The 12,758-nt window shown below is 39.7% G+C and overlaps 1 protein-coding gene across 2 annotated transcripts in view; it reads right to left on the reverse strand.

Annotated features, from left to right (window-relative positions):
• Positions 1–3,014: 3,014 nt before the first annotated feature.
• Positions 3,015–12,758, reverse strand: part of TOX3 (TOX high mobility group box family member 3) — a 107,246-nt gene continuing 97,502 nt past the window's right edge. For both annotated transcript variants that reach the window (XM_036832173.1, XM_036832172.1), the window contains exons 5-7: positions 10,695–10,922; positions 8,961–9,041; positions 3,015–4,978 (exon numbers count right to left, since the gene is read on the reverse strand). In XM_036832173.1, coding sequence (XP_036688068.1) covers positions 4,250–4,978; positions 8,961–9,041; positions 10,695–10,922 — 1,038 coding nt within the window. In that variant the 3' untranslated portion in view covers positions 3,015–4,249. The remainder of the gene's footprint in view (positions 4,979–8,960; positions 9,042–10,694; positions 10,923–12,758) is intronic.

Raw genomic sequence — 12,758 nt, forward strand, 5'->3', positions numbered from 1 at the left:
GGGAAAGTGCTTATTCTCAGGGTTACGTCAGAGAGTCAGCAAAGCGAACTGTGTCTGAGAGGATGAGGAGAAACACTTCTACGGTTAAGAATATTTTCTAAGAGAATTCTAATCTGGTTGTGTACCTGTGTGATTTTCCAGGTGAGGCACATTTCTTGTAAATGTGAAATATTTGACAGATAACCTACAAGTGTTAGGGCTCTCTCCACATATCAGTCTTAGCCTTTCTTTACCTTGCATTATTAACTGGCACAAAATATCATCTTGAAGAATCCTCCCTTTTTCCAAACCCTCACCTCAGACCCTTAATTCTACTATTTTAGACAGACTTTTAAAGAAATTTTGTGCCTACTTAGCCCATTAATTTTTGCTATTACTGTGCGTGTGTGTGTTTTGGGGAGCAATGAAATCCTCCAAGCAAACCAGAATTCTAGAGTGATAGCTTACATGCCCATGCTGTGTCATCTCCAGTTAACTCAAATTGACTGTACACTTTGTTCTTCTGTGAGTGCGTGGAAGATCAATAAATACGGGGAAACTCCAGCCCAGCTCCCCACTTCCCCATCCGATGCGAGTAGGTCTGAGGCGGATCACGCTCCTGCGATGTGTGTGCTACAGCTCAGGCAGGCAGGTGGTGCGGGGACACCACTCAAGCTTGGCCTATTCAATCCCGAGTCCTGTACCGCGCATTCATGCATAGCAAAACACCATCTGGTCCTATTTTGCCTTTAGCAATCACAGCTGACCAAGAACGATAATAACAGCTGTTGCAAAACAAAAGCCAGACAAAGGGGGTGGGGACGGGGGCGAAGGAAAGGTTAGATGGAAGTCCAGTGCTGAAAAATGCTCCATGAAGTGAGAAATGGGAAAGAAACCATTCAGATGTCTGAATGGACACAGCAGAGGACTGCTACTTAAACTTGAGATATTAATCCATCTGTCTAGAACGCTTTCAACCCTCCGTCGGGTGGTAATATATTGCAGAAATTATGCTGCACGAAGGCATTTAAGCTTCTGTTCTTTGAGTCGGGAGCTAATGACCCCGTGTCAGCTAAAAACGAAAACTCCTTATCTTCTTTCATCATAAGGCAGGACAGGTTAATGCAAAAAAGAGAGTCTGTTTAGCCAGAGTAATAAAATAGTGTGCACATGGCAGGGGAGAGAAAAGGTGTGCGGTGGAGGACGGGGTGAGGGGGGGAGCCTCGTTAATGTCTGTGGACCACTTAAGAGGGAAAGCAGTTAGGCCGTTTAGGTGTCCCGCTAATCAGATACCACATTACTCATGCCTATTTTTCATTACCCTGATTCATTTCTGACCTGTAAAAGTACACCACGTACTTAACTTATGTCTCAGAAATAGGAACCAATCCTGTGTACAAAGTGAAATACAAGTTGACTCATAATGTGCTTTATCGGATCCTGAGAATAATATGGTAACAAGGTTGGGGAATTCTTTTCATGATTCAAGCTTTTTGACATTTTCAAGACATAGTTTTGCCTGGTGATTAATTCTTTAAACTGTAGTAATTAAGCTATTTTTTTTTCTTGAAATTGACCATCAGTGGCTTAGCAGTGTTTAATCAGATGTGATAAAACCCAAGATTTATAAAAATCATTTAATAGATGATACAACACCTGCTTCTAACTGCAAACAGTTGAAAACAGACTTCATTTGCAATTCAGTCTTATCACTAGTGACATTTTTTTTCCGAGCAATACTTCATGGGTTTTCAAAATGACAATTACAGAACTAATACACAATTACTGTCACATGTAGTTTAGCAATTAATTTTGAAGACATTTGTCTAAAGGTTTCACAACAGAATATAAAATGGTTCTTATTGTTATGTAATGTTAGTTTCAATTCACAGAAAATCTTTTACCATCAGCTCTGCTTCTGATGGGTTTGATGCAAGCAGCTCATTTCTTTGTGGAATACAATTGCTCCCTTGTAGATGCGATTAGGCATCATTCTTAGACTGTTTGAACACTGGTACCTGTCAACTAATACATCTTATGAAAAGCTTCAATTTAGACATAAATTTTCCTACAGCCAGAAATCTATAAATTTATAATTAGAATCTCTTGCTGTTCAATATTTGTACATAATGCAGGGGACGAGAAGATTATGAAATATTGAAAGCTGAATTCATTATTCATAGCCCACAACATACAGTAAATATTCTTTGAAATACAACAACAACTTTGAGGAATCCATATTCCATTATTTTTTGAATGTCTTGCACACAGTAGCCATGGATACCACTACTCACACCCTCATTTTTTTCCAGATTAGGATTCTGGTCAGGGTTGACACTTGCTGTTTTTAATTTTCATTTTATCATAAGCAGTTGAAGACTGTTGCCAGTGGTAATTTGCAATTTTTATCAAGACCTCTTCATTATAGCTTCTGACAGGACAGATGCTGTAATTAATCATGCAGGACAACTGGGGATAGTGGTCACACTGTTCTCAAAGAGGAGTCACTACAGAGCAGGAAAAGGGGGGAAGAAATGGGCACCGAAATAATTATTTTGGCTTAAGAATTAGCATTCACCATCTATTTTAACAGCAATAAAAACAGTGCCAGCTAGTCCGAGCCCCAAATAGAAGACAAGTGCTTTTTCCTCTATACTTACCTTGTCCTTGCATCTTAACAAAATGATAATCATAAAAAATTTCTAATGGTTCTATTTCTTTTCCTTTTTTTTTCTTTTTTGGCCGCACTGCTCAGCTTGCGGGATCTTAGTTCCCCGACCAGGGATCGAACCTGCGCCCTCGGCAGTGAAAGCAAGGAGTCCTAACCACTGGGCCGCCAGGGAATTCCACTAATGGTTCTATTTCTAATGGTTTATTTGTTTTTTTACAGGCTCTGGTTAGGGGCCATGCAATCCACATTCTTGGCTATGAATCTCTTATTTCCAGTTGAAAATGGAAGAAGATGCTTGGGCTCAAACACAGGTTGGTATTGGGACCTATTTCCCCCATCTTCTACATACTCAAGGAACCAAAAGTGAAATTTGACATATTTTATTTTGAAAAGTGAACAGTAGTTGCCTGGTTGTTGCATCAAAATACAGTCTGCAGTTTTTACTGAAATGTGTTTATTCTATAGCAAGATAAAAGCATTTTTGTTTTAGTTAAGCAAAATACAAACAACTTAATTGCTGCTATCATAACTCATAAAAAAGTATAAAACAGCATAAAAACACAATAAGCAACGTAGCAATGAATGGTTTATGTCACCAGTGTTTACGTTAAAGCCTCGTTTATGAAAACTTTACAACACATGATATGAAAACTTACAACTTTGAAAGAAAATATTTACATTGATTATTCAGATGCGGTGCGCCTTTTAAATATTCTACCGGTATTACATCATAATAAAAACTCTTGCTCTTTTTTTTTTTTAAATCTTAACTTTTGTAATAACTGTCTCCATTTAAGTGCATTTCCCTTTTAAAAATACAGTGTTTTTCATTTTCGAAACTTGTCACTCAAAACACAGAATATAATATTCACATTCTTTTCTTCTAATTGGAATGAGTATAATGGGCTAACAGTGGTCATAGATATTGTTACAACATATACTGTGGCTTGATTTGGAGAGGTCATGGGTAAAAAGTGAAAAGGAGTCAATAATTGAAACTAATCACTTGCATTTTTTTTTTTTCTGGAGAGATTTAAGGAAAAAAATAAGAGCTTTGGCAAAAGTCTGTGATTTACATTATTTTTTTCATGACAAAAAAATGCCATCAACGATTGACGTCATACAAATGTTTGTATGAAACTGAATTTTCATATTTCAGGTAGTTACGACTGTGCTTTTTATTTTTAGGGCTTCGGAAGTTCCAATCGCCTTGAAGTGTGGTTTCTTCACTTCGGGAGAAATAAGGCCATTTGCTATGACTCAGAGAGGCCAGTTTATTATAATCATCAGTATGTCCCAGGATTCATTAAACGGTTTGATTCACATATTGTAGGTAGAGCCTGAATAAATAAAAAAAGGCATCACATAAAAGAGCACAGCTTTTCTTGTTTAAAAACAAAGTGGTTTAGAGTCAGCTAGAAGATGATTTTCAGCTACACTGTAGTTCTTATTGCCTATCTAATAGACACTTGAGAGGACCGCGTGATCTTTTACACATTTCTGCATAACCAACACCGACTCACAAGTTGCAGCCACACATGGTTTACTCTCGGACGCCACTCTCCTCCAGATGCGCAAATCCGCCTGCCACGTGCGTCTTCAGAAAATACTGACCTGCGATAATACTTGAGTCTGTGTCTGAGACTGTATCTGTGACTGGTGCTGCTGAGAGGCTGGCTGGGGGCTCCCGATGGTGGGGATGGGGGATGTAATCTGGGAGGTGACAGGGGAGTGCTGCCGAGGAGAAGGCTGGGATTGATGCTGCATGTGCTGCAGCTGCTGCAGCTGGAGATGCTGCTGCAGCTGCTGCTGCAGCTGCTGTTGGTTGATTTGCTGCTGGAGGTGCTGCTGCTGCTGGAGGTGCTGCTGCATGTGGTGCTGAAAATGCTGCTGCTGCATCTGCTGCTGGATCTGCTGATGCATCTGGTGCTGCTGGAGCTGCTGCTGCTGCATCTGTTGCATCTGTTGTTGTTGTTGCTGCTGCTGCTGCTGCAGCTGCATCTGATGCTGCTGGGTCTGCACTGAAGGGCTCACTTGGGTGGAGGACGCCGAGCCCACCATGGAGCTGATCAGCGGAGCCCCAATGTTCGATGGCATGTTGGCCGCGATGGTGACTGAAGTGACGATCTGGTTCATGGGGAGTCTCATGGTTAAGGGTTTGGGAGCGATTGACCTAGGGAGCGATTGTTGGAGAGTCTGAGGGGAGGCCGACACTGTTCCGTGCTGAGACAGTGGAGGGTTGAGAAGGAGGGAGGAGGTCAAATTGGTGGACGCCAGGGTCTGCTGAACAGAACGAATGGTCTGGGCTTCTGCTGATTCGGCAGCAGCCTGCATTTTGGGGGAGAAGGTTGTGGGTATTTTTAGTATTGTAAATTGATGAAAAAAATGGCCACCATTATTCATGCTTCCCTGAACCCAAGCACTTTGTCACGTGGCTTTATAGCTCCTTCCAGAGGTGGAGTGGAACTCCCCACCCTTTGAATCTGGGCTGGCCTGGCACCTTTGCTCTGGTCAACAGAATGTGATGGAAGTGAGGCTTCAAAGTCTGTCTGTCTGTGTCTCTCAGAACCTACCACCTCGTGATGACAGCCATGTGGCCCAGTTACCCGTTCAAGAGCCAGCTCACTGCCAGCCAACTGCCACGTAGGTGTATGAGTCCAGCACCAACCCCCTGATGCTGACTGCACACAGACGAGCAGGACTAGCTGATCCTGCCGAGTCTTGGCCTAGATTTAAAGACCCAGCTAGTTAACTGGCACTTTCTGGGATAAATGCTTATCTTTTTAAGTCATTGGGCTGGGGGCTGGTTGTTACACAGCACTATTGTAGTAAAAGATGACTGATACATATATTTAAGAGTAACAATTCTTTAGCATTTAAGTCTGAACTAATGTCACCACCAAGAACCATTTTGAAAGACAACAGAGTATAGACTGCCTGAGTTCAAATCTAGCTCAACTACTCAACAACTCTGTGGCTTGGGGCAAGTTAATTCACTCATCTGTTCCTCAGTTTCCTCATATATAAAATAGCGTTATATGGTATTCACCTTGTATAGAGGTTGTGAGAATTAAACCAACTCATATTTATTAAGCATTTAGAACAGTGCCTGGCCTACAGAAAGCACTTCGTAAATGTTAGCTATTTTCATTAATTAACAATTACTACTACCAGAAAACAACTGTTACCAGAAAACTTCAAAGTCCTGTATATAATAATCAAAGCCATGATTATTTATAACAGTGCTCACTTGAGTATAAGAAAAACATAACTGAATTCTTTAGAGACACTAAATTGAAGTACTTTACAACTTTAGAAATATTTTTAGTTTACCAAATATTTTCAAAGATTTCCAAAATTCATCAAAGGAGTCATACACAAAGTGAGAAAGTTCAGCACTCATGTGACTGCATAACCTGTTATAAGATAAACAAATGACCTGGGGCTCAACATGGAGAGAAACTGCCTAATATATTTTGTACTAAAAACACATAATTACCTCCACAAAAATAAATTATTTTAAATGCAACTGGGATTAGGAATAATTCCTCTTAAAGACTATTTTTTCCCTCTTATTCTTCATAAAATTTGGGGTTTTTGTAGGGGGGTGTGTACGGGGGGGACCTTGGCGGCATCAAGCTGCCATCCACTCTCTTTAATGATTCTGAATGTTTATTTCTAGATCTTTACTACTCACATTTATAAAATCTACTATTAGAAGAAACCTGAGGAGTGACTTTACATGGAGAATCATTCAAGGTAGGAAAAGCCATGGCCGATGGCTTCTGTTCGAACACCTGATCAGTGTAAAGCTCCGTCCATCGGTGGACAGTTCTCTGGTTTTGTACAAAAGCTCAGGGGGCGCTGCATGTTACTGGAGGGTCGTGTTCTGAAGCCTTTGGGTAAGAAGAAACCTGCAAATACTCATAATTATCTTTTAAAAAAACCATTAAATCACCCACAAAGTAGAATACACACAGTCTTCTACATATAAACATGAGCATTATTTTTATATACTCTAATATTTAAAAATTGCCAAGCCAGTCTTAAGGAAGAAACCACAAGGAAAGTCTATATTTAAACACCTGGGCAATCACACCATTATGCCTATGAGATGCTCCCCTAGTGGAGAATGGAAAAGGGTGGATGGCTGTGAAGAGCTCCTGCTCACCTGCCGGGTCTACTCCCTCACGGTTGAATATTAAGCTTCTATTAATTTTGTTGGTTGTTGTGAAGATTAAAAGTGATAGTAGAGTCACATCTTAAGGGAAAGTCCCGGGCTCTGATTGTAGAGACTTAAGTTAAATGCACATGTGGTGTTTATTATTTCTAATGTTGAGGCTGAAATCTCGCTCCCTTGTAACCTCACTCCTTGGATGAGTTCTTCCATCCAGGGCACAGAGATCAAGCTTAGGCTTCCCTTCCATGATGGATCTCATATTTGAGGACCAAAATCATATGCCTCCAAATCTTTGCTTCCATGATTCTTTCAATTATTTAAGTATTATTGGATTTTCGGTCCTTACCATCATGGAGGCAACCTGCTGGAGGGCCTTCAATTGGTCAACCATTGGGAACCAATTCTTTAGATGTGATCTAATCAGCAAGCTGTACAGTCAGATGCTGCTTCCTGTGAGATCCCATGTTAGCAAGTATTTCACACTTTGGGTTCAGGTTGAAATTATTCTAGATTTATACCTCAAGGACTATTTTAGTTGCCTGTCGTGCCTCTGGCTATAAATTTAGGGTGCTCTCAACTGCACTTACCTAATGAAAAAAACAAAACAAAAACAGCCCCCCCCCCCAAACAATTTGGATTTATTCTTTTTAAATTCCATCCTATTGAATAGCTTTTTAGAATCAGTGGAATCAATCAATCCATTTGGAAACATTTCCGAATTGGATTTTAGTATCCAATGTAAAACGTTTAAGTTATCCCTTCTAAGTCAGTCACAGACCTGATCAGCCCAATCATGGATGCTATTTCCAGAATGCCTTTTGAGTTACTGGCTCTTGGCTTAAATCCATGTATGATCAATTATTCATGCTCTAATGCACAAAGATCACCTATACCTGCTTCTAGGTAAATGAATGAATAAACGATCCACGTAAGAAATACATGCACATTGTTACTCTATTCATGTCACTCCGTCTAATTAGCCATCAAGTACACCTCAGTTCTTAACATCTGTGGCCCACACATTCTACCAATGTGCAAATCTGCATCCAGAATAGGTTTTCTACCAATGTGCAAATCCCCATCCAGAATAGGTATATCTCTCAATGTGCACCTTCCAGAGTCTCAGAAAAAGCTTTTGCTATGGACCTGATGAATGTTTTCTCTTTCTAATGAAGTGGGAAGGGTCCTAAGAGCTATACCTACGAGGTATAGGAGTACCTCTCTTGATCTGGTTCTGAGCAGCTGCCGAGGGTAGATCTTACAATTCCGGTGAAGACGAGAAAAGAGGGCTAAACCCTTTCTAAATGGCTCTGCCGGCAGCACTGACCATGCCCTGAGGCCCTATGTTATACTCTGAGGCAACAACAATGACAAGGAAATGGGATCTCTGCTTGCCAGGGGAAATACATCACGAGCAAAAACATTAGTTCACATTATCCACCCCAAAGCCTCTCTAAATTCTAGGAAGGCTAAGGACAAAGTTAATTAAATGTTAAAAATATAAGGTAACAGCTCATGCTCCTTTTGGATCAAGGTAATAATAATCCAGAGTGACATTTGCTTTGGACTACTGTTGCATTTTATAATACATCAGGGCCCATTGTATACTCTGTGTATAATACATGCATACATGTCTTTTTAAAAGTACTTGGAACATAATTTTATTTTAAATAATCGTGAGGCTTATTTATTTATATGATGTGTAAGAGTTTGGTCAAAAACGCAACATTCTCTATTATATTATATCCTCTATCATGCAACCATTGGAGAATTTATGACCTGATGTCCAAAAATGCCTGACAAAAATACTTCTCAGTTTAAATAGAGGACATTAACACAGATCTCAGTCCCCGACGGGAAGAAAGGGGCTGTTTGAAATCTGTCTAGATAGCTTCAACATACATATATAGAGATCAGTGACTCTTGGAAACAATTTGGATTCATCAGCTTGAATGAACACTTATTTTCCATGCCATCCTTGGGGTGATCTCTAATGGGAACAAATAAGTTTATGAGTTGTTCGAGATGCTTTTTTTTTTTTAATCAACTCGAAGAGGAGTTGCATTTATGATTTCAATGCTCCAGGGCTCCTAACTCTCTCAGACACTGGCCGCCCCTGTCCGGGTTTACCTTAGAAACGAGGCTGGCCCTATATGCAGCCAGGGCTTTCAGGTATTCTTTTTTGGCGGCTTCCGTTTTCCTTTTATAGACCTATTAAAAGACCACAATTAGCACCACCTTTAGCACACACATTCTCAGCCATAAAATAACTGCTGGGCAAATTACGTCGCAACAGAACTCACATAAAAAGTTGGTCTCCCTGGCTTTGATTTTTAAATGTAGAAACACACACACAGATATTAAAACAAAATGAAACCCTGCCACCCTCACTGGGGCCCAACTCTGACGTTTACTATGGCAAACAGAAAAAGATTTCAGGTTGCAGCATGGAATTCATGAGAGTAACAGCTAAGGGCCTCCTGTTCGGGCAGTAAATAAGGTAACAAGGATGAAATTTGTGGCAAATGGTTTAAATTATAGAAAGTTAACGAGCTTCTCCATCCATGTCTTCTTTCCCTCACACCCATCTCTAAGCTGAAACAAACCAGAGGATGAAAAACCAACAATAATAGGGAAAGTGTGTGAAGACAGAAGAGAAAAGATGGAGGCCTTTCAACCTGGGTTTTCTTTTGGAGAAAAAAAAAGAAAAATCAGAGATAGTGAAAGATGAAAGATTTCCATTAGTGAGACCAGTGAGTTCCATAAATATATTCCAGTATATTAAACCTCATTTGGGCTTCCTTTTCTTAAACCGTGGTGTCTGATGGCTGGCTGTTATACCAAAGTGCAACTATCTTTTTCTCCAGAATTTAAAAGTTAGATGCAGCAGTTTGCCAGCCCCCTTAGGATTACATTTCTAGGGTAGAAAATCAGTCTGCCGCATAGAGCATGAAGCTCAGTGCCAACAAACAGGCAGATTCTACAGTTGCACCATCCCAAGGTAACCAGTTGGTAGGAATGAGAAGGAAGAAAGAAAGGAAGAAAGAAAGAAAGAGAGAGAGAGAGAGGGAGGGAGGGAGAAAGGAAGGAAGGAAGGAAGGAAGGAAGGAAGGAAGAAAGAGAAAGAAAATCAAGGGTTTTACACTCCTTATTCCTGAAACAATTTTCTGGTTTATTACTAATAGGGGTCTATTCTTGTGAGGATATGGAAAATCAACGCCTATGAATGGTCACTGGAGCTTCATGCAAGGAGCCAGGGGAGGACTGAGCCCCAAGGAAACCATTCTTCTCTCCATTTGTGTGGAGGACTTGCATGGGGAAAGATGGGAAGCTGGACCCTAAGGAAGTGTCTCCCACCAGCATGGCTAATCTCTCAATGCCTCTCATACAGCCACGCTTTCAAATGAACTTGGAATAAAATTTCAAATGCCCGATGACAATAATGAGACACGCAGAGTCAGCTTCAAAGTTTGGAAACCCCCCAGGAGAGCACAAGAGTTCAGAAAGATGATCAAAAAAAAAGGCAAGCAGGATGGACCTAATCCCTTTGTAGTGCCTTTTTTGAACAAAGGGGGGAAAAATTCCGCATTATTTAAAATGAAAAGATTATCATCAAAAGTTTATGCTTGCAGGATACTACCTGGATCTCCTCCAACTCTCTTCTGAATGGGTTCTGAACACACATCCTTAAGGGAACTGAGAAATCCATATAACTGCAGAGTGGTTTGGGTTTATATGTTTGTGTTTTTTAATTCCATAGCTTAGAAAGGCTTTCATGAGAAGCAATCATATTAAGTGGATGTATTCACTCAGAAAAGGTGTAAAGAATAATCTTGCAATGACCATGGTGGATCTTTGCCTCACCTGCTTTTGTTCTTCTCCAAGGCTGTCCCACATAGATGCTACGATTTTTGAGACCTCTCCAAAGGTTGCGTTAGGGTTTTGACCTTTAATTGCAGCCTGTGTGTCTCTGAAAAACAGGGCATATGCTGACACTGGCTTCTGTGGCTCATTGGGATCTTTCTTTTTCTTTTTCTTTGGAGTCTTGGGCTTCTTGCCAGAATCTGGAGCAGCTCTTTTCTCTCCAATGGCCTGCAAAGCAGGAAGAAAATTCACTGCCTAGAATGTACTTGCAGAGAATGCAGAAAGACTTACTCAGGTCCCCAGTCGTTCTTTTAAGGTTTTGTTAAACATCATCAACAGATGAATCACCACCAAATGTGGGGGAGGGGTAAATTTGCTTAGAGTTAACTGGACAGCAGAGATTAGCATTTAGAACATTGATTAATGAGATCCAGAAGTATCTTCAATACATTCGCAACATATGCTCTAAATAGCAATTATGAATAATGAAAAACAGAACGCTCTGTACCAAGTAATGCCATATATATATGGGCTACACATGTACCCATAAACAAAATATTTTACATTTTCAAAGGTTTTAGAAGTAAACCTAAATACTATTCAGGATGTTGATCATATTCAGATATTTTATATAAGGTCCCTTAGCCATAGAGGCATACCATATGTATGATCAGTCTGAATTGATTTTTTTGAGGCTTGGTCTTTTATTTTACCAGAATATGACTTTGCTAATGGTCTCCGGAAACTCAAATGGAAATTAGTTCTAATCCCTAAGCTTGCACAATAAGGGAAAGGTCACTTTTATTTTCTAAAACAATAAAAAACTTCCTAAAGAATAGGATAACAAGAAATGTAAAAATGTCAAAACTCTAAGTAGAGCTAGAAAGGAAATTGATACTCTTCATAAAATTAAAAACCTGTAAAAGAGCAGCAACAGTAGATACTTAAAATCGCCAAGGCTAAAAAGAAGACTAATAAGACGATGTTTATTATTACATATAGTAAGTAACCCTGCCCACAAGAATTCTGGCCTAGAGACGCTCACACATATTCACAATGAACTCTGAAACTGAAACCATAGAGATGATATGGGTACAGTTCCCCAAATTTATATACCACTGAGCTCCAATACTCACCTGCTACCATCATCTAATTTCAACAATCATATAAAATACTCATCAGAGAAGCAGGGGAAATGATTTATCAACCTTGTTTTATCTCCCCCTAGATTATGATATGACTATATTGGAGATCATTTTGCAGTTAACTTCATCAAGAATGCTGAAGTGTTTGACAAAATCTGTTTTAAAAGCCAGCCTTGGGCAAGATCAACAGAGATAGATTCAAGTAGTAACAGATTGGCTTTTAATGGCCTTGAGTCTTGAATCTTAATTCAAATTTTCCAAGAGTATCATTACTTTCTGAAAGAGGGTCATTGGGAACTTAATCCAATTACTAGCATTCTTAGGGAGGAAACTGATAAGTAACTTTTCTTTGAGAGCTCTGAACCCTCAAGGTGTTAGGAAACCAAGAGCCTACTTGTTGGTGGGCCTGTTGTTTGTACTGAGTGATAACCACACCCATACTTTATACAAGTAGTTTATGCACTTCAGTAGGTGTTAAGCTAGATCTCACCTCTCCTCCAAAATGCCATCTTTCATAACTCACACGATTAATTCAATAAAATTCTGTAGACCTCATAGTCTTTTTTCTAAATCCTCAGAATAAGTGCAACTTGTTTAATCTAGTTAATGAATCTGAACTTGCAAGGGAGTCAGATGTCTTTTCAATTAGAGCTTCAACTGGAGCCAAGTTATCCTTCAATGAAAAAATATTACGTAAGCCACATGAAAAAAATATATATACACAGAGTTTTCTAACTGAGTCAAACAACTCTATTCTTTTCTTGGAAGAGAATTTGGCACTGTTTGCACCAACAATACCCTGTCCAATGGCAAGATGAAAGTTATTTCCAGTTAAAGCTTTTTCCAAATAAGAAGAGTTCTATTTCACTCTTTGTAAAACAACATTCAAGTGTTGACAACCTTTGATGTCTTTCTTGGA

This window comes from Balaenoptera musculus, chromosome 19 (genome assembly GCF_009873245.2).
Source record: "Balaenoptera musculus isolate JJ_BM4_2016_0621 chromosome 19, mBalMus1.pri.v3, whole genome shotgun sequence".
NCBI classification, from domain to species: Eukaryota; Metazoa; Chordata; class Mammalia; order Artiodactyla; family Balaenopteridae; genus Balaenoptera; species Balaenoptera musculus.